Genomic DNA, 26577 nt, shown 5'->3' on the forward strand with positions numbered 1-26577 from the left:
TCAGCCTGTGTGAAGCGTGTCTTTACAGAAGCTGGTGCGGACACGCATGACATCTTACTAAAGCACAGAATGTCAGGCATCTGTAATGTGCTCTCATTCAACAAATATAAATGCTTGGAGTGAAGGTTTTTTTTATCCTCTGCTTCCTTTTGTTTCCAGGAGGACTCCTAGTGTTTCTCCACAGAGGTTTACTTTACAGTATTTTCATTGAAATGTATGAATAAATAATGTTCATGCATTGATCCTGAGCTTTTCTCCACAGTGAGTCCACAAATGAGCACCTCCTCAGGGATCCCTCGCCGCCTCACACAAAAGAGAGCACAAATAGATTCACTGTTACTAATTAACACATAAAGCAAATTATAGAAAACTGTTTTGTCCTACTGGAGCGTGCCTTCTCCTATTTTGGTATTTTCAGCAAACCAAAGAGGAATGTCACAAGCTCCTGTGAGAGAACAGCCTTGGCAAAACAACAGCAGGGTTGTTGTTGAGGTTAAACTCTGTGGTTACCTTTGAATATCTGAAAACCTTTTGGGGTTGACAACGGATTGATAGTTGGCTTTATTGTTATAAAAATGTATACATAAGTGTTTGAGGATAACTTATGTTTTTTAAAGTATGGCTGATTTAAGTGTGTTTGGGTGACAGGATGTTTACCCATCTGATCAGTATGTAATTCGGCCACACTCCCCTTCATCACCTGCTTGTCATTCATAAGATTCAATGGAGTTTCTTGGTGCTAGATGAAGAGGAGGGGCTCTTCCTCTCCAGTCTTACACCTCACGCTGTGAGATATTCACTCGCAGGCTCCCCACACCAGTCAGTCTACCAATTAACAGCCTCTGACCGTGCGACTGGCAGCGGCAGCAGCCTGAGTACCAGACCTGACAGACATAAGATTTTTCCCGGAGGTGATGCCAGTGTGTTCCCGGCGCTGCAGGCTTCCTCCCCGGGGCGGACACTTCGCCACCCGCTGTGGTTTTAGGAGCACTGGATGTCAGAGAGGCGCATCCAACCGACCTCACTGCGCACGGATTACACTGACTGATTTCTGCCATGCATCCGCATTGGGGAATTCTGGGTCATCCAGCCTGCTATTTTTGATGTATGATCATCTCACCATGTTTTTTCCAGACATATTCACTGACAAAACATCCTCTCACTGCTGGCAGCTGCGCGCATTACCTGCCTGTGTCACATCTTCACTGACATCCCTGCATGCAAGCTGTGTTTTTTAGATATTCATCCCCACTATTTTTAAGGCATCATCACCATCATCCCCACAGAGAAGCTTCTCCAATGCTGGCTGCTGACATCCCGCCAGCCGTCTTCAAAAAGCGTCAGGATCGCGGGCTGAGCCGACATGGATAGTGGGAGCCGGGCTGCGACGGTCGGAGACGGTGCAGCCAATTTCACAGCAGCAGCAGCCAACCTCTGGCTGGATCTCCTGAACGCTTCCAGCCCGCCGACCCGGTGGGACAGCAGCCCGGCTGCCGAGGGGACCGGGCTGGGTGAGCAGCAGCAGCGCCTCATCCGAGAGCAAGCATACAGGGACTTCACCACCACCCTCCAGGTTCTCATCCTCATAGGTTCGCTGCTCGGTAAGTCATGCAAATGTACATATTGTGCATGCTTGACAAAAAGGGCCCCCAAAATACCTCTTGCAGACATGAAACCCTCCAAATATTGTATACAAATACTCCATTAAAACACTGATGATTTCATGTTTTTATGAGCTTTAACAGTTTGATTCCCAAATCTGGGTCAAGGGAACCTTATGGGGACACCATGTATGCAAAAATAATTAAAATATCAGAGGAAATTTCTTCCAAAAATCAGCCTTAAAGACTTGAATCTGAAGCAGTTTGGTGTCTTCTAAACCAAAATGTGAAATCATAATAGAGCTAGAATTGGATTCCATTCACTTTCAGTCATCTTTACAGCCTAATGCATGCAGGTCTTACACATACTGTGCATAGATGACTAAAAACATGAACAAAAACATTAAAAAGAAACCAATTTCGAGAATAAAATGGTGTCAAAAGTGCTAAAAACAAAAGAAGCAGTCTGTTTTTTCCCCTCAGATTTCCTGGCATTCCCCATTTAAACCATTGCTCAGTACATACTGCTAGAAATTAATCTCTTGTAGCCACATCCTGGAGTTTTACTACAATGTTACAATACTAATGTTACTATTTCTTTGTTAAATGGCAAACACTGTAACCCAACAGCCACTTCAACTCCAAAAAAGATATTACATATCAGTGTTGGTCACCTCAAATTTTCAGACTTCACTGGACATCATGGTGTAGGATGCAAGTATGTTTCCTGATGTTGCAGGGTGGGGTGTGCTCAATTTTACCCCACTTTGCCTTTGACAGGTGGCAACACTCCTTTTTGATAATGCTTACATGGTTCAGGCTGTACCCACTCAGACTCAATGTGAAGGCACATGCCAGTTCTTTGGTCATTTGAAAAGATTACTGTCAGCAACCATGCTCTTAAAGCGCTGTAGGGGACGATGCACTTTAGAGTAAAATGCTGTGTGACATCCCAAGACTGAGAGGTGTCTGACTATGGGTCAGATTTGTGAGTATAGGATGTGAAACAGAAAACACAGAAGCAAACACAGACTTAAGCAGATCTTATAATGTGTGTCTGGTGCCTTGTTGTATCACAGTGACTGTTTGTTGGCAGCCCAAGGAGATGCTGGCACTGGCAGTAACCCTGACAGGTGTTAGCTACCTATTTCACCATGAAAGTGGCAAATATTACCAGCAACAACATACCGTACACATTCTGAGCTTCCTTTAAGCTGAATCTGTGCTGGCTCTGTGACAAATATCCATGTTTGTGCCAATAGAAGAGCAGCCTGCTGCTGCTGCTGCTGCTGATGGGAGTGTGGAAGGAGCCATGTGAAGTGATGGACCGCACCAGCGCATCACAAAATTTGACATCCCCTCCATCTTACTGGCAGCCAAAAAACCAGAATCCTCCTGCTTAAAATGAGCGTCGCATATAAATGTGTTATTTGTCACAAATACTACTGTAGCATCCTCCTAGTCTCCTCGCTGCACAAAAACACACTCAGCCATGATTGATGGTGCTGTTTGGAAAAGTACAGACTCAATGACAGGGTGACTACGGCGAAACTGACCCCAGAACCAGCAGAAAACGATCAAATGACTACTGCTCTGACTCAGTACCACCTCCTGCTGTGCAGTGCAAAGTGGCAGGGTCAGGGAAACATGACATGAATGGCCGCACAAAAATTGACTCTCAGCAACACAGCTCAAACTGCCTGCTGATTTTATGTCTGTGTGTTTATGGCTAAGAAAACATGTCATAGGCTACATCTGTTTTCCTTTTCAAACAGCCCCATCTACATGCACCCAAAAAATGTACTATAAGAGGCTTGAAAGAGGCTGCTGTTTTAAAGGCAGAAGCTCCCACGGTGTTTGAATGCACCACTGGAGCACAAGAAATACATAAAGCATTAAAAAATGCAGTATTTTGTATCAAATGTTAAACTCATGAGTAGAATTTAAAAATGTCTGACGTTGGTGCCCCCAGGTGGTAGCATCAAGAAGAACACTCGCAGACAGACTGATTTGGTCTGCAAGTATATGTAAAATATGAACAGAAATAATGATAATAATAAGGGTTGGCCCTTTTCACACAGAGTCTGTGACGCAAAAGTATTGTCACTGAATACACAAAATATGAAATGCATCAAATGGCTGAATCAATTTTAGGGAGAGTCGCCATTTTAACACCCATTGAAAAGCTGGAGAGTCGTTTCATTCCACCTGTACAGCAAAAACAAAGGGGGAAAATGTAATTTCCTCGGCAGGCAACTTTCAGCATGACTGTGAATACACAAATTAACCCCAGAGAGAATGTGTGTTCACGACTCTCAAGCCGCTTTTTAAGATATTTAAAAAAAAGGTTTTGTACTGTGATAGAAGCCAGGACACGTCATCAGACAGCACTTATTATCAGGGACACACAAGTAGGCATTTATGTTGCCCTGATGTGTGGGGTGGTTTAATTTCTCTCCATCTCTAGAAGGAAATCTGCGTAAGTGACTAAAAGATGCCAGCAATTTTCTTGCAAGTGTCATATCAGTTCATGTTGCATCTTTGATAAATGACGCACAGGCATGAAAAAGAAATAATAGGCTACAGATGATTGCTTACTTTCCTTGTCTGTGACACACACAGAGATGTGTAGGAGAGAAAAGAAAATGTGACCTTATGTTACATTAACTACACATAAAAGGACTCAGCAACAACTAGGGCTCATTAGATTGTAGCACTGATGTGGATGGTTGGCAGTGTTGTTAGTATGTGCACTTTGTGTTGGTGTTAACCTCACATTATTATTATTTATAAGTTTTCCCTCTTTTACGCCACAATAGTTACATAATGTGACTATCCTTTAAAGGGATAGTTCAATTTTTTTTAAGGTAGATTGTATGACGTACTTATGTATAGTCAGTGTATTGAGAAGCAGGCTGGACTACTGACACAAAAGCTAAGCAATGTACTGCGGTCGATGGGGTCAGTATTAAAACATATTTTAGCCACCGAAAAAAGTGTATGCTGTATTAAGAGTATTTTCACTGCTTTACCCTTCCCTCAGACAGAGATGTCAGATGGGAAACAGAAACCGTGATATTGCTTTCTTCAATGCCAGACCTCATTGAGAAAAACAGTGATTTAACATTGCAGAACACAGGAGCTGCTGGTCGACCGCTGCCTCGATCAGTTATTTTTATTTATTTTATTTTTTATTTGTTATCATGTGACTTTGGTGTTTAAAGTGATGAGTTCAGAATCACTGAAGTGGCACAGTAACACAAAGGAACTAACTGATCAAAGCAGTGGTAGGCTTTTGTAGCCTCTGTGTTCAGTGAGCCAAAATCACTGTTTTTGTCAATGGAGTTTGGTGGCTTTGAAGAGAGAATAGACTGGATAGAATTCTAAAGCCATAAACGGCTTTCTCCTTGCAACGGGCCATCTGACAGAAAATTAACAGGGTTAATACTCTTGATATAGCAAACACTTAACTCTGTCAACAGCAGGAGGTTGCTTAGCGTCTGTTTCATCACTCCTGCTGTTTCTCGTTCTGACAGACCTGTACTGTAGGTAATACACTAACTATGGATATTATTATTTTTATCTTCTTGTGTGTGTACTGATAAAAGGTTTAATAAGTAATTAGTGAGGTTTGGGAGTATTGACTGGGTGCTATAGGTTAGCTGTTTCCCCCTGCTTCCAGTCTTGGAGCTGAGACAGGCCAACAGTCTCCTCTGTACTTAAAGGTATACTATGCAGGAATCATCGGTTACTGATTGTAAACAGTATTGCCAGTGAAAGTGAAAGTGAAATCCAATCCCAGATTCAGTCTTGTTGGCTTTATTTGTATTGTTTTTTATTTGGCACTGTATCTGCAAATTTGGTAGCTTTCTCTTAAGCCCTTTTTAAACAGGAATTGTGCAAATTTGCAGGAAAGCCCAATCCGTCTTTTTTCAGCATTGGAAGTATAAAAACAAAATCAGGGAGTGCAGCAAAATGCCTCATACCTACTTTTGTTTATACAGAATGCGCCTTTTTCAGGGCAATGGGGGGCGTGAGCAAGTAACAAAATGTGTAGCTTAGCGTGTGACGTAAACAGTGACGTGGGAGGGAAGCCGCGGCTGGTCAGTCCTTCGGCGATTCTCTCGTAAATCGGCCCGTTCTTCACCGTTCCCGTCATCTGACGGTTAATGGCCTCTTCGTTTGCGAGGACAAGGAGGGTGCACAATTCCTTGTCTCCCCAGTTGCTCATCTTTACAGTGTCTGTCAGGTTTGCGTTTCCCTCTTGCTACTAGCTGCTCGCTAATTCCTGCTATCAACTGTTTTCTGTTTATCCACCGCCAGTGGCTCGCACATGCGGCGTCATCAACAGCTCCTCCCGGTGGCGGAAGGCTGCCTCGTTCTTTTTAAACTAAAAGGGTTCTGGCAATATGACTACCCTACGAGGCGGAAAATTGGGCACCTTGGATCAACTCGCCAATCCGGCTCTGTGTGTCTAAACGCTCGCAGCTTGCCGGCAAAACGGCCCAACATTCGCTGAAAATCTGTCAGTGTAAAAGGGGCTTTAGATGCATGGTGTTTACGGTCTGATACCTGGTTGCTTCTTTTTAACAAAGTCATGACCTCAAGTGCTCTCAGCGCTGAGGAACATCCCAGACAGAGAGAATAAAAAATAAAAAAATTACCCACAGTGTTAGCTCAAAAATATATATACAAGTGGAGGGCAGTCTCTGCTATAGACTGTAGAAAAAAATGGACATAGTCAGTTTCTGCAGATAAATACACCGTCTTCAGCAGAAAGGGAGTAGTTCAACATGAATATCGAAGACAACAAGTGAACCCTGAGGGACATTGAGACATTCTACAACACCACCGTAGAGGAGATGCCTATGAATGTGGCCAGTCTTATCTTTAAAATAGTTTTTCAGCCATTTCTTCGGAAGGATGAAGTGAATTATAAGTGATGATTGAGAGGGATTACCTTTGTATGAGTCCATAGACTGAAGCACTGTGACGCTGCGCTAATAACAGTCATTTACTGGCAGACAACTGGCACTTGATTACAATTGTGTAGATATGTAAAATTGTCAAACTTGTTTATTTCTATTGGCGTTTTCAGCTCTATCATTTAAAAATCATATATTTAAACACAGTGGTCCTAGTTAAAAATACTGTTATTGTCAATGGAGTCTGGTGGCTTTGAGATAACAGCTTCAGTTCCCTGGCGTTAAGAGCAGTCTGACAGCAAGGTAAAGCAGTGAAAATATTCTATATATAGAGTCCGCTTAAACTGATGATGATTTTTTTTTTAGGTGGTTAAGTTGAGGCAGCATTTGCTTAGTAGCATTTCATTTTATGTGCAGGGTTGTGATTCAGTCTATACATTGTTTTTTTTTTATTTTCAATCCTGTACAGTGTACCTTTAAGGCACAGACAAGAGCAACATATTGATTTCCTCATCTCTCTGTCTTTCCCAAAATTAATAATTCTTTCAAGTGTATAACGTTCGTATTAATTAGCAGATAGTCATCACTTTTTCCAGATAAAGCTACAGCCACAGTGTGCATGGCACCAGCTAATATCACCATCTGTGAGGACTTACAGTACCCTCCTTTGTTGTTTACCATTCATAAATAAATCGCCCTTCGAAACTAAAGGACTTATAACACCACAGAGATGCAACTAAGAGGGTGTTAAGGGTGTTAAAGATGTTTCACACTCTGAATTTGTACAGCTACTATGTTTAGACACCTGTACGAGTCTTGTTTCACAGCTCACAGCAGATTATTAACACCAGCGCAGAGATGACGACACAACTTACCTTCACGTGTGTGAAGCAGACAAACAAAGCATTTTGTATTTGGGGTGTGTGTGTGTGTGTGTGTGTGTGATGCTGCTACCTGTAGTTGGGCTGCCATTTGTTAGGAGGAAAAAGCAATCATGTTTAGTGTTTGCTCTTTCTCCCAATTGGCTGCCGTGAGTACGGTTGCCAAGGTGTTCCTCGAGTGGCAGTTGAGTATTTCAGGCACAAAAGACAAAGTGATTTTACAGACGATGACGAAAAGCTCAGAGTATAAAAGAGTAAAGATAACAATTTTATTAGGTAGTTACAGTTATGTGAAGCACCGTGTAACCCTGGGTTTAAAATCTGCTGCACTATTCATTTAATATTATAGATGTTCTTGATAAGCACTTAATGTCTCACTTATGTAATGTTCGTCTATACTTGTCACTTAATAACAATGAAATGACTCATATATAAAGAAACTCGTTAATTAGCATCTGAAAGAAATGAATGAAATCCCTCTTTGGTCGTGTTTGTTTTTTTTGTTTAGGTGGGAAATGATTTTAAATGTACATAACAGAATGTGTTTTTCTCAAACTAAATATTGTGTTGGAACTGTGATCCCACATACTATATATCACTTTAACTGCAACCACTGGGAGGGTGTGACATCACACCGTTGCAGCTGTTCTCAAGTTAGACTCCGCCCCTCTCAAGAGCCTCCTTGTACTAATACTACCTCCTGTGATCTGTAAACCCTGGAAATGATCAGGGACTGGAGAGCCTTGTTGGCTGAGTGGTAACAGCACATGCCACATAACTGAACATCCCAGATTTGGCTCCATCCTTGGGATGTTTGTTGCAGGTCACATCCCTCTTTCTTTCCCCCTTTACCACTCTGCCTCTGTCTTGCAGATAAAGGTGAAGATGCCATAAAAAAGAAAAAAAAAAAGAAAATGAAAATGTTCAGGGATTAAATCCAGTTTTAATTTGCCATGTCTGAAATTATTAAATTAAAAATTTGTTATTTTTTGATTCAATTGTGACATGAAATTTTGTATAAACATTCCCAGACGATGAACCCTATTTATCCTATAATCCATCACTTTTCATTTAAATCAAATCAAGTTTACGTACACATTTAAAAACACCCGCCTCTAGGGACTTTCCAGCTCCTTTACTTTATTATTATTATTATATTACTTTATTATCGGTGGCGTTACAAACAGCTGCCAGCCGATGTGTTTAATAATGCTACGTTTCATAACGCTGCGTTTCATAATGCTGCGTTTCATAACGTTGCATTTCATGACGCTGCGAAAGGTGCCTTTGTGCGTCAGTATCTAATGGCCATATCACTGACAAAGTGGCAGTATTTGACGAGTTCAGAATGAGAACGGGATGAAATATCTGCAGTTTACAGAATGTGCAATGCCAACATTTTACTCTGGTAACTGGGCTGCAGACTCTTAGTTGTGTTTATATACTGTATCCATCAGTGGCGTTACCATGGGCCCAGTGCACACTATTGTGACTGGCCTTTATGCTCGCTAGTTACTAGTTATAAAACACACAGACACCACTGGCAACTGTTTATAAAAAAGCTAAAGGCATCTAATTTAGGGAGCTTTGCTACTTTTTCCTTCTGTTTATGTCTCTCTTATCCTTACTGCCGCTTTTATGTTTAAAAGGCATGACTGCTCGCCCGACAGATGTGCTCAGCTTAACAGTCTTGACAAATTTTGCACCTAAACTAGCTACTGTATGGTATCATCCTGCCACATGATCAAATAGAGACTTGATATTAGGCAAATTCATCATTTGAATCATTAGCCCTTTTTAAACAGGAATTGTGCCAATTTGCAGGAAAGCCCAATCAGTCTTTTTTCAGCATTGGAAGTATAAAAACAAAACCAGGGAGTGCAGCAAAATGCTTCATACCTACTTTTGTTCATACAGAATGTGCCTTTTCCGGGGCAATGGGGGGCGTGAGCAAGTAACAAAACGTGTAGCTCAGCGTGTGACGTAAACAGTGACGTGGGAGGGAAGCCGCGGCTGGTCAGTCCTTCGGTGATTCTCTCATAAGTCAGCCCGTTCTTCACCGTTCCCGTCATCTGACGGTTAATGGCCTCTTCATTTGCGAGGACAAGGAGGGCGCACAATTCCTTGTCTCCCCAGTTGCTCATCTTTACAGTGTCTGTCAGGTTTGTGTTTCCCTCTTGCTACTAGCTGCTCGCTAATTCCTGCTATCAGCTGTTTCCTGTTTATCCACCGCCAGTGGCTCGCACATGCGACGTCATCAACAGCTCCTCCCACAAGTCTTCAACAGCCCCTCCCGTTGCGGAAGGCTGCCTCGGTCTGTTTAAACTAAAAGGGTTCCGCCAATATGACTACCCTACGAGGCTGAAAATTGGGCGCCTCGGATCAAATCGCCAATCCAGCTCTGTGTGTATAAATGCTCTCAGCTTGCCGGCAAAACGGCCCAACATTCGTGGAAAATCTGTCAGTGTAAAAGGGGTTATTGCAGTTTTAGATATATATGTGTGTGTGTGTGTGTGTGTGTGTAGTTAATTCATGGATTAATTCAAGAAAAGAAGGACAGACAATCATGACAGCGATTTTAATTAAATGTGAGTTCTTCTTTGAACACAGATGTAGTTCCAAGGTGGCAATCTGAATCATTCACAATGCCCCCCAAACCTCACGGGCCCCAGTGCACCCACACTTCCTGCACTGTATATTAACGCCCCTGGCATCCATTATCATTTCCCGACCACAAGTGTTTTAGGTGCCTTTCTGTGACGATACCTTAACCATGAATCTTTTGCCATAGCCACAATTTGTCCTTAACCCAAACCATACCTCAGTTGCCATCAGGTTGCCGGGCAGAAGATATTGTGAAAGCAAGAATTTCCATAACAATGGCACTGAAGATTATCTGGGGCTTTGCAGAATCTTCTGATAATGACGTTCCGGGGGGGGTAATAGGACTGAAATGACTGATGTTTACCTACAGGACCTCTATTGACCATGCAAATTATGACTTTTGGCGCTCAGAAGTAAAGATGGAAGCAGCGTGACTTTGTCGTATAAACCTGTAGGAACGAGGTCAGAGTGGATGCAAAACATGTTTGATAAAGATGCCTGCTGTTTGCATCTCGTTTCCCATCAGCAGTCAATATCGTTTTCTTATAACTGTGACCACAGTACGTCCCTAACAACGTACTACCAGTTTTGAAAGGCCAGCCCTTACTAATGATGTTGTGCTTCTAACAGCAGTACAGATCAGAGAACACTAATGGGTTGTTTTTGAAGGCAGTAACAAAGGACAATTTATTTGCCATTTAGATTGGAGTGTGTTGCATCATTCCTGTTTCTCTCCTTCTTATAAAGAGGTGACAGCCTATCATTAGCTTCATCATTAGCCACAAGAAACAGAATTTTAAATATCAATATCGTCTGTACATGTCGGAATCTGCACAAATATTTTCTGCTCCTCTACGTAATGATGCATTGTCTGTGCTAATTTCATTATCCCGTGTGAGTCAGCTTCACAGAATGCAGAGGCTGAGCATTAATCACAGCCACATTAGGGTTTCCCCAAAATACTCCAGCGTGCTGCTCTGAATCCTGCACAGTCACACCACCAGCAGCAAAGCACACAATGTTCCCCTCAGAACAGCTTCCTCCAGCTCCATCTAAAACCTCTCAGGCCACATTTCAACAACCTAATCCAAAATAATTGTTTTTATATCCAACCCTGCTCTGATAGCTTTTATATTTTTCTTTGCGAGCCGTAGATATTTTGCTTTGAATCGACGGCGAGCGCGTGTGTCTCTCTCAGACCGACTGTGTCCTGAGCATTTACAGACATCAGAAACAAATAACCTCAGGATAAAATAACACAGTTTCCCTCGCCAGAGAACATCTTGCTCTGTCTCCGACAACAAGCGCACAGCTAACACTCTGTGGGTAATTACATTTGGAGAGGCTGGTATCACACATATCCCTGTGTGACCTGACATCATACAGCGCACAACGGGGAGTATTTCGGTTCACCTTTTTAAACCTAATTAACATTCATTGCCGGCTCGTTCCTCCGAATTCTGGAGGGATCTTAACATATAAATGCCACAGTTGCTTTGACCTGATTGTGAGCGGTTTAGGTTTAATTGATTTCTCTGCCCTGCGAAGAGCTCTGACATTTATCTGCTGCTCAGGGTAAAAATCTGGTTTGATTATTTGTGTGCAAAGATGCAACACATAATCAGATATTTCTTTGGATTGTTACAAATCAGTCTCCACAATTTAAGACTTAAAGAGGAGCACCACCTAAATTAAGAATTCCAGTATGTTATTTCCACTGCTGAAGAAAGTGCAATCAATATTTTTTTACTGACAGATCTGTACTTCCTTCACCTCTGCGTTAACTTAAAATCGTTTGTGGACAACCTCTAATTATACTTGGTTTCTCACCTGAAGAGTCGATCTCCAGAGCTATGACTCGCCAGGCAATATCTTTTTGGCCATTGTTTTTATAATGAAGGGACTGTGGGTCGTTTAGCTCAGGATATTTCTTGACCTCAACAAAGTGTCTCTCTTCATCCCGTCTTTGTCGCACATAAGACACAGCAACAGCTACAGTGTTCTCTTTGCATCCATGGTGAGGAGAGGAGTCAAGCTGCCATAGGAGCAGAGAAAAAGAGCTGATATGGGAGCCGGTATGTACAAGCAGAGAGTGAGTGGGGGAAAATGCATTTAATGCTGGAAATAGGACACTGGCGTAAAGTCAGTGTGGGGCTGTGTTTTGGCCTTAAGTCTCAAACTTGTGATGTCATCAAGTATAAAGTCTGGAGCTGCTCCCTAGACAATGTATGGGAGCCTGATCTTGTGAACCCTCCCAAAATCAGGCTCCCATCAGGCTCGTCATTTACTTTTTTCTACCCAAAGGAGCTTTACTCTATTGTAGTGTTCTCAGTGCTGAAACAGAAAATGTTCCCATACACTCAGAACGCTCCCCTGCGTGCTCTCAGTGTCATCTAGGACATCTTTCCCACTTCACTGTCTTTGGAGGAGCTCCAGACTTTAAACCCAGTTACATCATAAATTAGACCATAGGAATAACATGTATGAACTTTGAAAATTGTCGTAGATCCCCCTTAAGAATAATCCTTATTTGCATTGATAAAAACATATTATAGATGGGACTTGGTGACACAGAGTGGAAGGCTTTTCCCTGACGAGATACTTGGATGGTCTCTGTGCCATCAGGTCTATGCAGGATGCAGGAGTACACACTGTCCCTCTGCTTCTTTTCTTCTTCTTCTTTTTAAAAAAAAAAACAAAAACACATTGAAACTGTGACTCTGAATTTTATGTCCACGGGTCCAACATATGTCGTGTTTCTCCCTGCAAGAAGACACTGATCTCTGCAGTTTGCATCATAAACAACTTGAAGAGTCCCTCTCTGTTTCACAGGATGAATCTGATTTTCCTCTAAATGTAAAATATGACCTAATTCCTTCAGACACATATCAAATGTTTGGAGCTTCTCAGATTCCAAAAACTGAAGCAGCAAAAATTGTAATTTCCAAATGTCTTTTCCTCTGAATTTTTGCATCATTGATTGTTAAACAACAGTGAACGTGCATTATTGTTGTCTTGCTATGTGGTGCCAAAATTTAAATTATTTGGCAGTTTTGGCCTTAAACTAATACTTCACTGATTTCTAACAAGCTTTGTATCACAACAAAATGGGTAGTACATGTAAATGAACTTTGCTAAACTTCCCTCCAACTTGCCCAGGACCAGATCTTCCTGCTCACCTCTCAGCTCTTTTCACTGGCTCCAGAGCTTTAACTTGAACTACAGACTGTACTTCCCCATTTATGACGCAAAGAGTGTAGAAGCAGATAGAGACCTGCCCCCCTCTGTCTCTCTTTCTCCCAAAATGCTGATCAAAAATAAACCAAGATTCTATTTCTGTGTGATGCAAAAATTTGTAAACAGGAAATGGGTGTCATGCTATTTTCTGTATTGTAAAAGTGGAGGCTGAAAAAAAGTAGGACGGCAAATGGTCAGTAAATGCTAAAACTATGAAGCATGATAAAATATGAACCAAGATTCTGTTACTGCGTTGACACATTATCCCAGAACTTCAATAACCAATGCACCCAGGGTACCTTTCGAGTCGTATTTGAACGTGGAAAGTCCATGACCAAACGTTGATATGTGATGGAGCGTGGATCTAATGTCTATATTATGTATAGGCATGGTTAAAGCTTTATTTCTTACTCCTCAGTCCATGCAATCCTTTTACTCCTCATTTTATTCAGTCCCAGTCTCTGTGCTGGGTGGACATGAGGTAGATATGATGGATAAATTATCTAACCATCTGTGCTAACTCACATAGATCAAACAGACTGTCACCCGTCTCACATACCAATGGGTAATTTAGAGTCTCCAGACGACCCTACTATTTTTATTCTGGACTGTGGGAGGAAAATGAAGTGCTCAGAGGAACCTAAACGTAAACAAGCATGACAAGAGGATGCAGAAAAACCCAGAGACTCGACCTTATAAATATTTTAGTTAAAAGTTACATTCCCATGAGGGTTCAGAGAAGTTTCCTCCAACTTTGAGGGGTTTCTACCTTTAGTTATATTCAGTTAGACAGGTGAAGACAATGCCAGTAGAATAAAGGTGGCAAAAATTACAGCAGCAATACCGATTTTGCTCCTTTTTCAAAGTTGGTTACAAGTTAAAAATATATTAAAACTCCTCCTTATCACTCCTCCCCACAGGAAATGCCACGGTGTTGTGGTGCACCTGCTGCACAAACGTCTTCAAATCCGTGACCAACCGATTTATCAAGAACCTGGCGTGCTCGGGTATCTGTGCCAGCCTGCTGTGCGTCCCCTTCGACGTGGCCCTGGGAGCCAGCCCTCGCTGCTGCTGGTGGCTTCACACTCTGCTGCTCTGCAAGACCATCAAGTTCCTCCACAAGCTCTTCTGCTCCGTCACTGTGCTCAGTTTCAGCGCCATCGCACTAGACAGGTCAGTTCATAAAACAAAAAGCATTTCCAATTTAGGTAAAGTAGATGGAGATGATAATGTTTTAGTCATAGATCATTGTGGCTAGCAACTGGAATTAAAATCCACCTCTTACAGAACCAGTATAAAGAGCTCTCTGTCCCTGAGTAGGATGAGAGCCATGTTTTGTTTTTTGCTCACTTCAGCAGCCAGAACCACTGACTTTGAAATATGTGTTTGAAAAAGGCTAGTGGGTACGTCCCACTCACTTTTTTTGGAAGCACCACTTGAGAGAAGTGGATGGTTCGGATTGATTATCTGATCAGTTTACCAATACATTGCTTGGCAGAGTTTTTTCTCTTCCTGACAGAAGTACAAACATCCATGCTGTACATCAACATCAAACTGGGACTTAACTCTGAAAGATTGTGTTGTTGAAGGGAAAAAAGTCTTCTTTTTTTTTCAATCTCCATCGGCACCCTGTGGCGTGGATGAGAGGGAACTGGGGGGGCTGCAATCGATGGAGCATGTGTATGCCACGCTGAGCGGCCATGTCCCAGGCCCCCTGCAGCGCTAAAAGCTACAGCCAAAAGCAGCCTGAGATGGCTGCTGCTGCCCACACACACACACACACACACACACACACACACACACACACACACACCACTTTTCACAATGTAAGTTAATGCTAATGATGCTCTTATGGATCTGGAAGCTATAGATTTACCTCGACTAAACATCTTGCATTTTATTCGTAGCTTTCTCCGTCAAATTAAACTTTTCTTAAACAGTATATTTGTATTACTGTCAATAACTGAAATAGTAATTCTACTAGCACTGTTACTACTTCAATTGCCCCCACTCAGAGAGCTGTAAGTTTAGAAACACAGTGATTAAAATGTATGTTTAGCCACTAACCAAATATTTTTTTAAAAAAATCACAGTTTCATATTTTGTTTATTCATTTAACTGTTCTTTTAAATTTTCTGTAATTATATCTCTTAAGGATATTGTCTAAGTATTCAGAGCCTTCTCGACACTGCAGCTTTCTAATGGGAGAATACTAAACCCTAAAATTCTCACCTTACGCCTAAGAATATTAAGTCAAAACTACATCAGACGTTATTCAAAGCACCAACACAGAAATATTAGCTGCAGCTGGCTAACTACTAACAAGCTAGCACTAGTCAATAACAAACTCTTTAAGTCTTGTAGGCTATGATTTTAGTATCCTATGAAATGAGATCAGTATAGCTGAGAGAGTTGTTGTTATTAATATTTTACTTACTGGATAAAAATGCGCTGAAAAAACTCAATGTTAACAAGATTCTTGCCCTGAACTCCTGGTTTAGGGGCCGTACACATGCCGCGTCTTTAACTGTTTGGAAAATGCAAGGTCAGTGCTGGGTGGTACTTTTGTGCCTTTTTCTAGCCAGCTTTCAAGGTTGCGTCTGAGGTTACTAAGCAACTTTAACAAGCACCGTATCATAGCACATTTACCTGAAATCCTGAGTGCAGAGCTGATCTTCTTCCAGGTGCTGTTTATAAGTGTGTGGGCCTATCCTCCATGGGACAGACGTAAAGCTCTGCGTAGCCCTGCACTAACATGATCAGCTTTTCCATATTGACCACAGACTGATATTTATGGAAGAAGGGAAAGTTATCTGTCTGCTGTGATTGGTTGGTCGTCGTCACATGACATTCCATGCATGCCGCTGAGTTTCAAAAGTTTAACCAGGTTTATCTCAGGGTGCAGCAGTCATGCCCTGAAAAATAGATGCTGGTGGACAGTAACGACGTGCAACGACGTCACTCTGGCGTTTGAGCATGCCTGCCATGCGTCTTCATTGAAAACAATGAATCTGAGGGTGCAAAAAATGCGGCATGTGTATGGCCCCTTAGTTTGGCCAACCACAAATGCCTTTTTTCCGCAGACAATTTTTTTGTACTCTTCTCCCTGAGTTGTAATAACATTTGGCAGTCTGTCGTACTCCAAGTGCTTTTCTCTGTATGACCAATAAGTACAGCCAAAGCAAAAACTGACCTTTTGAGCAACAATAATCAGGAACAGAGGGGCAGCTTCTAGCTCAGCAAGTAGAGTGTCCATCCCATGTGGGCTATGTCCCTTGCAGCGGCCCGAGTTCAGCTTCAACCAGTGGTTCTTTGCTGCGTGTTATCCCCATTCTCTTTCCCCCTTTCCTGTCATTCTTTAGCTGCACTGTAATAAAGGCAGTAAAAGCCAGAAAAATTGAAATGAAATCTAAAAAGGAACAGTTGCGTCCAGTATCTCCAAAATGGCAGACTTCTGGATTGACGACATGCTGTTAAAAGTGCACTATGGGAAAATAAGTTCACAGTCTACCTGTGCTCCCTCATACCTAAACCACAGGACAGGTCAATTTCCACTGACTGACAAAACAACTTATATAACCAGCCCCAAACAACATATATTATTGTTCTCATGCACTTTCTAACATGTCCTGATGTCATGAAATGGACCCACTTCTGCTCCAAACTACCCAATTAGGTTTAGGCAATAAAACTGCGGGGTAAAGTTTCAGAAAAACCTTATGGTTTACCATTAAGTTAGAACTTCTGTTACTCAGGTCGCTAGCATAGCGTGCTACACATACTTGTATACAAAGCTACGTTATTAAAAGGAAACAAAGTCGACTTTGGGATGTGAGCACTGGTCTCTTGTGTGAAAGTCCTGTGTTTGTTTGACCCATTCCCACCCACCCCATAGGGACTTCTTTGATATTACATGGACTTTGTTGCTTTTCATGCTACCTTACATCACTTCCTTCTCTGCTCCTGTAAAAATGAATACAGGTAATTAATGGGTGTCTCCTTACAATAAATGTAAGTAGATGTTGTAAGCTGCTGAAACAGTTGACCTATGTGGGGTTTTTTCGGAGAGTGAGTTGTTCTTTCTATCGCTGTCAACTCCTCCTCCTAACCAACAACCATCTGTAAACTATTCCTCTTTTCCAGAGCAGTCCATTCTGCAAAGGAGGATAAATAATATATATTGTATAGGCCTAGCGTAGCCTACATATGGACATGTTCAGTATTTAGAAGGAAACTTACTTTAAACCATCCCTGCATTACCAAAATGTTTTTGTTTATTGTTTGTTTTAACCACATGCTACACTTAAATTAATATCTGTCAGCTCTGGCTGCTGATAGCAGTGATACCACTAACTGAGAACACACAAAGTTCGCTCTAACCCCTCACATTAGCATATGTGAACTCCCTGCTGTTGTGAGTTAGAAGCACAGCAGCCCCCTCATTCTGGATCTTTAATTCATAACATTAGCATGTAATTAAATCCTGCAGTGTCCTCAAACTGTATCAGTCTAGAAATTATGTATGTGCCAAACACGTACTGTATATTAGATTACAGCAGTATATTCAGGCTACAACACTATTAAGCCTCATTCTCCATAAATAAAAAACACGCAGGACTTCCTCAGCAGTAACACATTTAAGTGTGGGTTTCATTTATTTTTTATGGAGATTGCAGTCAGATCGTGTATTGTTGCAGCCTCACCTCAGCCTTGGTTTCACTGCTACAAAGATTATTTTGCCTCCATAGCAACTAATACAGTCAGAATGCTATCAAACGGATGAATTATTTATTCTCAAGGAGGGCAGTCGAGGCTGTGTATATACAGGAGGGCTGAGAACTGCAGCAGTTATCGGCTCATGTACACACACACACTCATACGTACAGCGTGTAATGATGAGGAGGCAATCCAGGGAAATAAGCAAGTCCTTCACGCCATTTGTTTTGTTTTGTTTTTTTATTTAAGGACAACAACATGAGAGACAATCTACATACTATTATCTGTAAGGGGGATATGAAGAGATCTTCTGATGTGTTTGTGGGTGTGCATTAAAATCATCTTCAACTTCGGTTAATACACCACAGAACACAGCGCCCAGGGTCTTTCTTTAAACCAGTTTACAGGACTTTATGTTGCAGCCATTTATTTTGGTTTATAGTATTATTTCAGAGGTCCAATTCAGTCCCCAGAATTTCATGTTTAAAGTATTTTACTTAACCACATATTGTGTTCCTTTTTTTTTTTTTTTTAGAAAAAATACCTAACAAACTAGCACTGTCAAATTGCATTAAAGCTGGAGAATGCAGAAATCTGGAATCACGAATGTCTCACGAATGAGATGCAAATTAGCCAGCTAGCCACCACATGGTCCCTCCATCTTACTCCCTGCTGGTGGTGACTGCTTCGCCTGGAGGAGACAGGCAGCAGCTCAGGAGACTCACCCTCAGACAGCAGCTTTAGTAGCTTGTGCAAACCCCAGTACTGGGTGTTACAGCTAGCTGGTGGCTGGCGGTAGCGTCTGGTCATATCTGTGTAATGGCAGCAACAGAAAGTTTGCTGATCTGGTGGGGAGTTAGAGCTTGGGTTTGTGCTGGCTGGATTCGTGTAGCTGTGGCCGCTGACTGGGGGTCCATCTCTAGAGCTGCTGCCCACTCTTCTCACAGTGAGGTGGTCTGTAGCGGTGGGGGGTGAGTTGGAGGACACACTGTGATTTTAGGCTCTAGCTAACGTTAGCTACATAAACGTCAACTTGAAGCTGCAAAGCTGCAGCTGTGAGCCTTTGGCTACAGTTAGCATAAGGCTAAACTATTAGCAACATTTTCAGAGCATCTCAGAAATACTTCGCTAACATTGACATGTTGGGGTTTTTTTGTGCAAAGATTTGCTTTTATTTACAGATGCTCAAATTACAGTGCAGGAGCAGTTCCAAAAATGTGTCAGGTCTCCAGTCATGCATTTGAAAATATTATTTTAAAAAGAAAAAGTAAAAGGACAAAGATACTTTTCCAAAAACATAATTAAAGAGGCAACGAACAAAAATCAAAACAAGAAAAATTAATCAAATTAAATGTAAGGATACTATTCCTTAAATATATACATATATATGTTAATGACCTCACAGATAGATCAGAAATTATCAAAGTTAGGAAAAAGAGAAAGTTGTTCAGCATCACCCCTCACCACCCCTGTATGGTTCTCCATTTTCTGTTGACTCATGTTTTTTTCGTCGTTTATCGTCAGACTTTCTTTAAGACTCACTTTTTGTCTTCCATTTTTGGGTTGCTTGCAGTGTAGGCACTTATTGCCGATGTTGGAACAGCAACTTATCTGCAGGATTCTTCACCAATGAATCACACTTTCACTGAAGGGATGTGCATATGCATCTGCATTTGTGAAACAGCCAGTAGGAACATCCTCTCTCTGAAATGACCTGTAATTGGCCAAAGTCTAAGCCTGAAAACAGAGCCAAGAGAAAGTGCAGAAGTCTGGTTTTCTTTCAGACCGGTAAATTACAATATGCTCAAAATTTATTATGGGATTTTTACTCACTGATTCCAAAATAAAACTGCCTACCTAAGCTTTAATAAGCCCCCTGTAGTGCAATGAAAATATATTAAGAGGCTGCAGGAAAGATTTGGGGTCTACAGATTAGACTAAAGAAACTACTGCACTTTGTTCCTTTTAGTCAGCATTTCGGCTTATATAATAGTCTTTCCAGTAAAACCACTCGAAGCTCTACTTTCAGTAAGAGGGTCATCATTTCACTTAACTTACATGATTAACTACACGTCCGCTAAAAATAGCAGAAATGTATTTTCAGAACAGGATGCTGTAGCTTCTGTTATGGATGTGGGTATTTTAGGAGCATCTACTTCTAATTTCCACTCTGTTTATTTGTATTTCCATGTGAGTCATTTAATGAGGGATTTTAGTCAGGCGTGTCAGCAGGACTGCATTCAGACAACACTGCAGTCAGACAACAGGCATTTTTAACTGCAGACACAGAGAGAAAAGCACAGGCGTTATTAATTATTTTAACGATAGCTCAGATGTATTCACATGTCCCAGTGAGCCATGGCAGTGTTAACAAGGAGCCAGCAAGTACAATACCAGGATTCTGACACTGAAGCAGTGAAATGGAATTCAGCCTTCTTTAAGTTTATTGTACACCTGGTATTAGCATGTGTTTCTGTGATCCGAACAGAAGCGGACAGTAGAGACACATTGCAGTTCACGCCTGTGTCTATCATGCGTCTCCAGCTGACTACTTGTGGTCAGATTTCGTTACTGCCTGTCACTTACAGTAGAAGGTCACACAGTTTTTACGTCCACACACTTGCTAGCTGTTTGCTAGCATGCAGTGGCGACCCCAGATTCCGGGGGGGACAAAAACTCTAAACTGTTCACACACTGCAATGATGCGTTTAACTCCATATTCTCTGCTCCAGTCGCCACACCTTCACTTTCACACAGTTTACACACACTCTTTAGGGTCCCCACTTAGAGGTTTTTGAGACGTTCAAGAGGGTTTATAGCTGTCATTGTAAAATGTGCCAATGAGAGTGGCCATCGAGGGCTCCTTTTTCCACGTTTTTTTGGGGGGGCCCCAAACATTTGCTTGATTTGCCTCCCCTGATAGTGTGCGTCAGCTAGCGTGCTCACTACTCATGTTAGCGATTGTGTTGGTCCAGCAGAATCCAACACGTCTCCTTCCATAGGACAAAACGATGGACGGTTGCCCAACACTTTACCGAGCTCATTCTAAAATGGGATAGATCATTAGCGTGCTGTCATCAAAACAAGTATCATGTCCTGCACCGATGACATAGTCCATGTAACAGGATGCATTAGCATTTACACTACAAAAGATATGTAGTCAGATGTGTCTCAGACGACCTCAGCAAGTGGTTTAAATGATCAGATCACAATGTGTCTTGGTGGTTTTACTCTTGAATGTAGCACTGTACTCTTGTAATTGGATTGCTCAAGATGCATGTTAATACCTCAGGCTCAGTGTCTTCCTAAAAAAGGCCCACATGTGAGTCTTTCTGCTAATAATTTGTCTTTGTGTGTCTAGATATTACTCTGTGCTGTACCCGTTAGAGAGGAAAATCTCTGATGCAAGATCCCGCGATCTGGTCATCTACATCTGGGTCCACGCGACAGTAGTGAGCCTTCCTGTGTTCGCTGTGACCAACGTGACGGATGTGTACGTCACCTCGTCCTGCTCCGACGACCACGCCCGCTCCCTGGGCCACATGGTGTACGTGTTGATCTACAACGTCACCACGGTGATCCTCCCCCTCGCGCTGGTTTTCCTCTTCATGCTGCTGATCCGCAGAGCACTCAGTGCCAGCCAGAAGAAGAAGGTCATAATCGCAGCGCTGCGGACTCCCCAGAACAGCATCTCCATCCCGTATGTGTCCCAGAGAGAGGCTGAGCTGCACGCCACTCTGCTGGCTGTGGTGCTGGCTTTCTCAGCCTGCAGCGCCCCCTATGGAGCATTGGTGGTGTATCGTACCATTCTGGCAGACACAAAAGAGCTCCCTATCTCACTGTATCTGACAGCACTCTGGCTCCCAAAGGTGTCCCTGCTCACAAACCCTCTTTTGTTTCTGACTGTTAACCGCTCAGCGCGTCACAGCTGGCTGGAACTGCTGGCCAGGATTCACAGACGTTACAGCCGCCGTAACGTGGTCAGCACTGGGGGGCTGGCCTCGTTAGGAGCAGAGGGTGTGATCGGGGAGCCGGTGGGACTGGAGACAGCCGGCCGCTCTGGGAGCCAGCTCCTGGAGATGTTTAACATAGGCCAGCAACAGATCTTCAGGCCCTCTGAGGAGGAAGGAGAGGAAGAGGACGTAGAGAACGAAATCCCTTCTCAAGTATCAGGAGGCTGCTCCGGGCCTAAAGAGGAACACAAGGGTGGGTCGAGAATGGGGAGCTTCAGAGGGGAGGTGGTCACCAAAAAGGACTCTGTTCAGGGGACAGGAGGGCTGGTCATCACCAAGGACTGCCCTCCTTCAATCATAGCACCCCGGGCCTCTCCAGTGCACACATGTGTTTACGCCTCTTCATCTCAGGTGGCACCGGCTACACCTACAGAAGCTGAGGACTCCACGCAGTTTGGTTTTGGACCCTTTGAGCTGCCGCCTCAGTGGCTACCAGAGACCAGGAACAGCAAGAAGAGGCTGCTGCCTCCGCTGGGCAATACACCCGAGGAGCTGATCCAGACCAAACTGCCACGACCGCGGCCTGAGCGGAGAATCAGCAGGAACAACAAGGTCAGCACCATCCCTACTGTGGACCCGTGAATTACTCCTGCTGGCCTCTGATCTGTGACACCGGACACGGCTCAGTACAGAGCAGGTCGAGCATGCCATGGCAGGATATTGATGTGTGGAGCTTCTCAGTGAGACGCCTGGTTTCTTTTAGTTAATTTAAACCCTTTTCTCCAAATTTCCTATTGTAGAAGTCCAGTTTTTTACTTTACTGCACAGAAGTAGATGCCTGAGGCGCTGCAGTTTTCTTACCGAATGAGAATCAGTTTGATATTAAATATTTACAATACTGTGAGAAATGTGTCTGCTCAGTCCAACTTCACGACTCGGAATGATCCCTTGATTAAAGACTCCTGCAAAGGCTGCATGATTATTGAGAAGGCTATTTGAGTCTCCCTGTTTTGATTAGAGCCGGCATCGGTAGTTAAATGAACACACTGTACAAATCCAATAACCCCAAAAGATGCACTGATACTGAATAATATTTCCATAGCAAATAATCAAGCAAGGATATTGAACCTCTAACATTTTGTAAAATGGTTATGCTGTGATTGCACTCTGTAAATGAAAACATCTCAGTGTCGGTCCTTTTACGTAACCCTTTGTGGGGCTGTTTTTTGTAACCATGTTTTACTTCACTTTTTGGGATTAACTCGCCCTTTGCCGGCCTTTTTGTCTGACTTCTGGAATATTTCTTCTAATGTGGTAGATGTTGTCATTTGTACTTTAAATGTGAGTGGGTTTGATAAAGATGAAAAATGCAGATGTACTGTATGCAAATACATGTCATAAAAATGTGAAATTTTCAGAGTATAACCGTGTTTAGACTTGTTTTTCTGGAGCACAGTGTCAATCAAACAGACAGAAAAAGGAAGAATATTACCAGTGTGTTTTAACACAATTAAGAAAGAGAGGAAAATCCAGGTTTTTTACTGCAAAATGAAGCAAATACAAGAAACAACCATATTTTTTTATGTCATCAGAAACTCTCTGACATGGTTTTCAATTTTAAATTTCTCCGACTCTGATACTGTCGGCTCTGTCTCCTTTGTGATGCATTATTCAATAGTAGCAGCCTCAACCTGAAGCTCTGGCTGAGGTAAACAGAGCCGGGCTACACTTCAAATATTTGTCAAGCCGTAACTCCCTTCAGGGGCTACCCACAATCCCTTGCTATGTCTACAGAGAACCTGAATCTATGCCGTTATCAGGCAAAATTGTGCAGCCATGCCTGAGTGGAAACAGTATCCATTGCTACTACTTACAAGCAGGAGAGAGATTAGTAATATGTTTATTCTTGTGTCTGCTTTGGTGATGACTGTGTCAGGATGGTTATTGATACAGTAGCTGTTATGGTACATATACAGCACTGAGCCCAGAGTGCTGTTGCTAATGCAATGTGTCACACAGAAAGAAAACAGGAAGTCCATTGATTTCTCTGGTGTTAAAGAATACTCCGGCCTTGGCTCTCATTTTCCACCTGGTTTGATTCAAGGCTTACTCAAACAATCATTTACGCCCAGAACCATTAAGACCTTGACAACAGAGATAGAGTGCAGTAATATAACACAGACATATACAGTGAGTGAGTTTAAAAATAATTGAACTTTGATTTGCACAAAAGACCTGACATTTCTAGTGTGAAAGGCCTTCACTGACTCATTTTTCTCAATCAGAGTCTTACTATAATAATAACTTTATTTATATAGCACCTTTAAAAACAAAAGTTTACAAAGTGCTTTGACAAACAAAGCAAACGCAGGATATCTATAGCAACAGAGAGTCAAAACAGTGAGGGCAAACAAAAGCAGGACAAAATTAAGCTAACACTGAGGTGAAGTTAAGCAAAATACAGACAGAATGATAAAGACAGAATGTTAAAAGAGATAAGAACAATAAAGGCAATAAAACTATTATTTCTAAATACTAGAAACAAACGAATAGAAGGATAAAAAGACAACATTGCATAATGACAATAGAATAACAAAGAATAAACAATTAAGAAGGAATAGAATAGAATAAATAAAAAGAAGAATAAACAAAAAGAATAAATAAAAAGACAACATCACATAAAGGCAAGTCTATAAAAATGGGTTTTAAGAAGAGATTTAAAAGATGTTACTGATTCTGCAAGCCTTATCTCCTCAGGCAGGTCGTTCCAAAGTCGAGGGGCCCTGATGGAAGAAGTGCGGTTGCCTTTAGATTTAAGCCTCAACTTTGGAACGGCCAGGAGGGCCCTGCCCGAGGATCTAAGGCTGCATACTGGCTCATATGGGGTCAACATTTCTGCTATGTAACTTGGGGCCAGACCCAGACGGCCTTTAAAAGTGATCAGTAAAATCTTAAAATCAATTCTAAAATGCACAGGGACCCAATGGAGGGAAGCCAGGATTGGGGTGATGTGATGCCGTCTGTTAAAACCAGTAAGAAGCTTAGCTGCTGCGTTCTGGACCAGTTGGAGGCGGGAGAGTGATTTTGATTTTGGAGATAGTTCTTAACTGACGGAAGCAGGACTGGACAACTTTATTGATATGAGGTTGGAAGTTGAGGTCTGGATCGAATATTACTCCTAAGTTTCTGGCTGCAGATTTGATGTTAATGGACAGGGGACCAAGGCTATTTTCAGTGGGACTAGTGGAGTTTGGGGGAGTGAACAGTATGATTTCAGATTTGGAGTTATTGAGTTGAAGAAAGTTTTGAGCCATCCAACAGTTGATATCGTTGAGACAATCTAACACAGCAGCTAGGTTTCTTGGGTCATCCGGTCTCAGCGGGAGGTATATCTGTGTGTCGTCCACATAGCAATGGAAAGACACATTGTGGCGGCGTATGATCTGACCGAGCGGAAGCATATAAATAGAAAATAAAATTGGACCTAAAATTGAACCTTGCGGTACACCACAGGTAATCTGAGTTTTTGAGGATGTGTAATTACCTATGTTGACCGCAAAAGTTTTATCTAAAAGGTAGGAATAAAGCCAGCTAAGTGCAGTGTCCTTGATGCCAACCCAGGTTTCAAGACGGTCAATTAAAATGGCATGATCAACAGTGTCGAAGGCTGCACTTCGTCTAAAAGGATTAAAATTGCGCTCTCTCCCCTGTCAGCAGCTAAAAGAAGATCATGACGGATATGATTCTACATCAACATTAAATTTTATGCCAGCGTTAAAACAGCTTGGGTCATTCCATGTCATGTATTACACCAATGCACTGCGTACCAATCAGGATTTAGCACCAGTTGAATCAAACTGTGATGTGACAGCTGGTGGGTTGTTTGCTTATGTTGCCATAGACAAATTACCTCGGTTTTTAAGTGATAAACTCTTGAAAAGTAGTAGCTGATTTTGTTCATTATTGAAAATCTCATTTAGAAGAGAGACCTGGCAGAGGTAGCAGCCAATCAAAACACATTTAAAATGCAACAAATATAACATATAATACAAAATTCCACAATAATACAACAACTATTCAAACATAGTGGCCTCTCAAGAAAAATAAGCACGTCTCTATCACCACATTCTATTTCTACTTTGTTTCTTATAGTCATAGATATTAAATATTATAAAGAAATCCCCGATAAAGCTCAGTCTGCTCTGATTGGTCAGCATTTTCAGGTATTCCATATCTGCAGTCTATCGTTTTTTTTTTTGTGCAATACCGCAAATGGCCACTGGGAAAAATTGAAAGCATGGCTTAACAGTAGAGCTTAGATTGGGCCCAAAACATCCAGCCCAACCCCGCCCATGCATGTTCTGTCCGGCCCATCCCTTTAACTGTAATTACGAGCCCGACCCCGGTTTAAACCCTTTGTCATGTGCCTCTTAAGTGTCAAGGTCCCCATCTTTTTGTTGTCATATACCAGCATTGTGTTGCACTTGGTACACTCGACGAAGCCGACATACACTTTGTCACTGACTACAACTCACATGTGCACAGCCAGTGACGCCGTGACGTCCTTGAAGTCTTTGGCACTTGGACATCAGAGGGAGATATTTAGCATATAGTATTTTGCAGACGCTGGTGGTGGTGGCTGATGACTCTGAGGCTGATC

At 42.2% G+C, this 26577-nt stretch overlaps 1 protein-coding gene across 1 annotated transcript; it reads left to right on the top strand.

The window, feature by feature from the left end:
- Positions 1 to 564: 564 nt before the first annotated feature.
- Positions 565 to 23336, top strand: gpr176 (G protein-coupled receptor 176). The gene is made up of 3 exons (XM_033648230.2): positions 565 to 1601; positions 14169 to 14421; positions 21326 to 23336. Exons 1-3 carry the CDS (start codon positions 1364 to 1366, stop codon positions 22557 to 22559), a joined length of 1725 nt encoding a protein of 574 aa, XP_033504121.1. The 5' UTR covers positions 565 to 1363; the 3' UTR covers positions 22560 to 23336.
- The last annotated feature ends 3241 nt before the right edge of the window (positions 23337 to 26577 follow it).

The sequence above is a fragment of the Epinephelus lanceolatus genome, chromosome 13 (genome assembly GCF_041903045.1).
Source record: "Epinephelus lanceolatus isolate andai-2023 chromosome 13, ASM4190304v1, whole genome shotgun sequence".
Taxonomy (NCBI): domain Eukaryota; kingdom Metazoa; phylum Chordata; class Actinopteri; order Perciformes; family Serranidae; genus Epinephelus; species Epinephelus lanceolatus.

Bases quoted from the DNA above. Each gene is read 5' to 3' on its own strand.
- gpr176 (XM_033648230.2), top strand. From the start codon at position 1,364: ATGGATAGTGGGAGCCGGGCTGCGACGGTCGGAGACGGTGCAGCCAAT. The intron at 1,602-14,168 runs GTAAGTCATGCA...TCCTCCCCACAG, and splicing joins CCTCATAGGTTCGCTGCTCG to GAAATGCCACGGTGTTGTGG. The intron at 14,422-21,325 runs GTCAGTTCATAA...TTGTGTGTCTAG, and splicing joins AGCGCCATCGCACTAGACAG to ATATTACTCTGTGCTGTACC.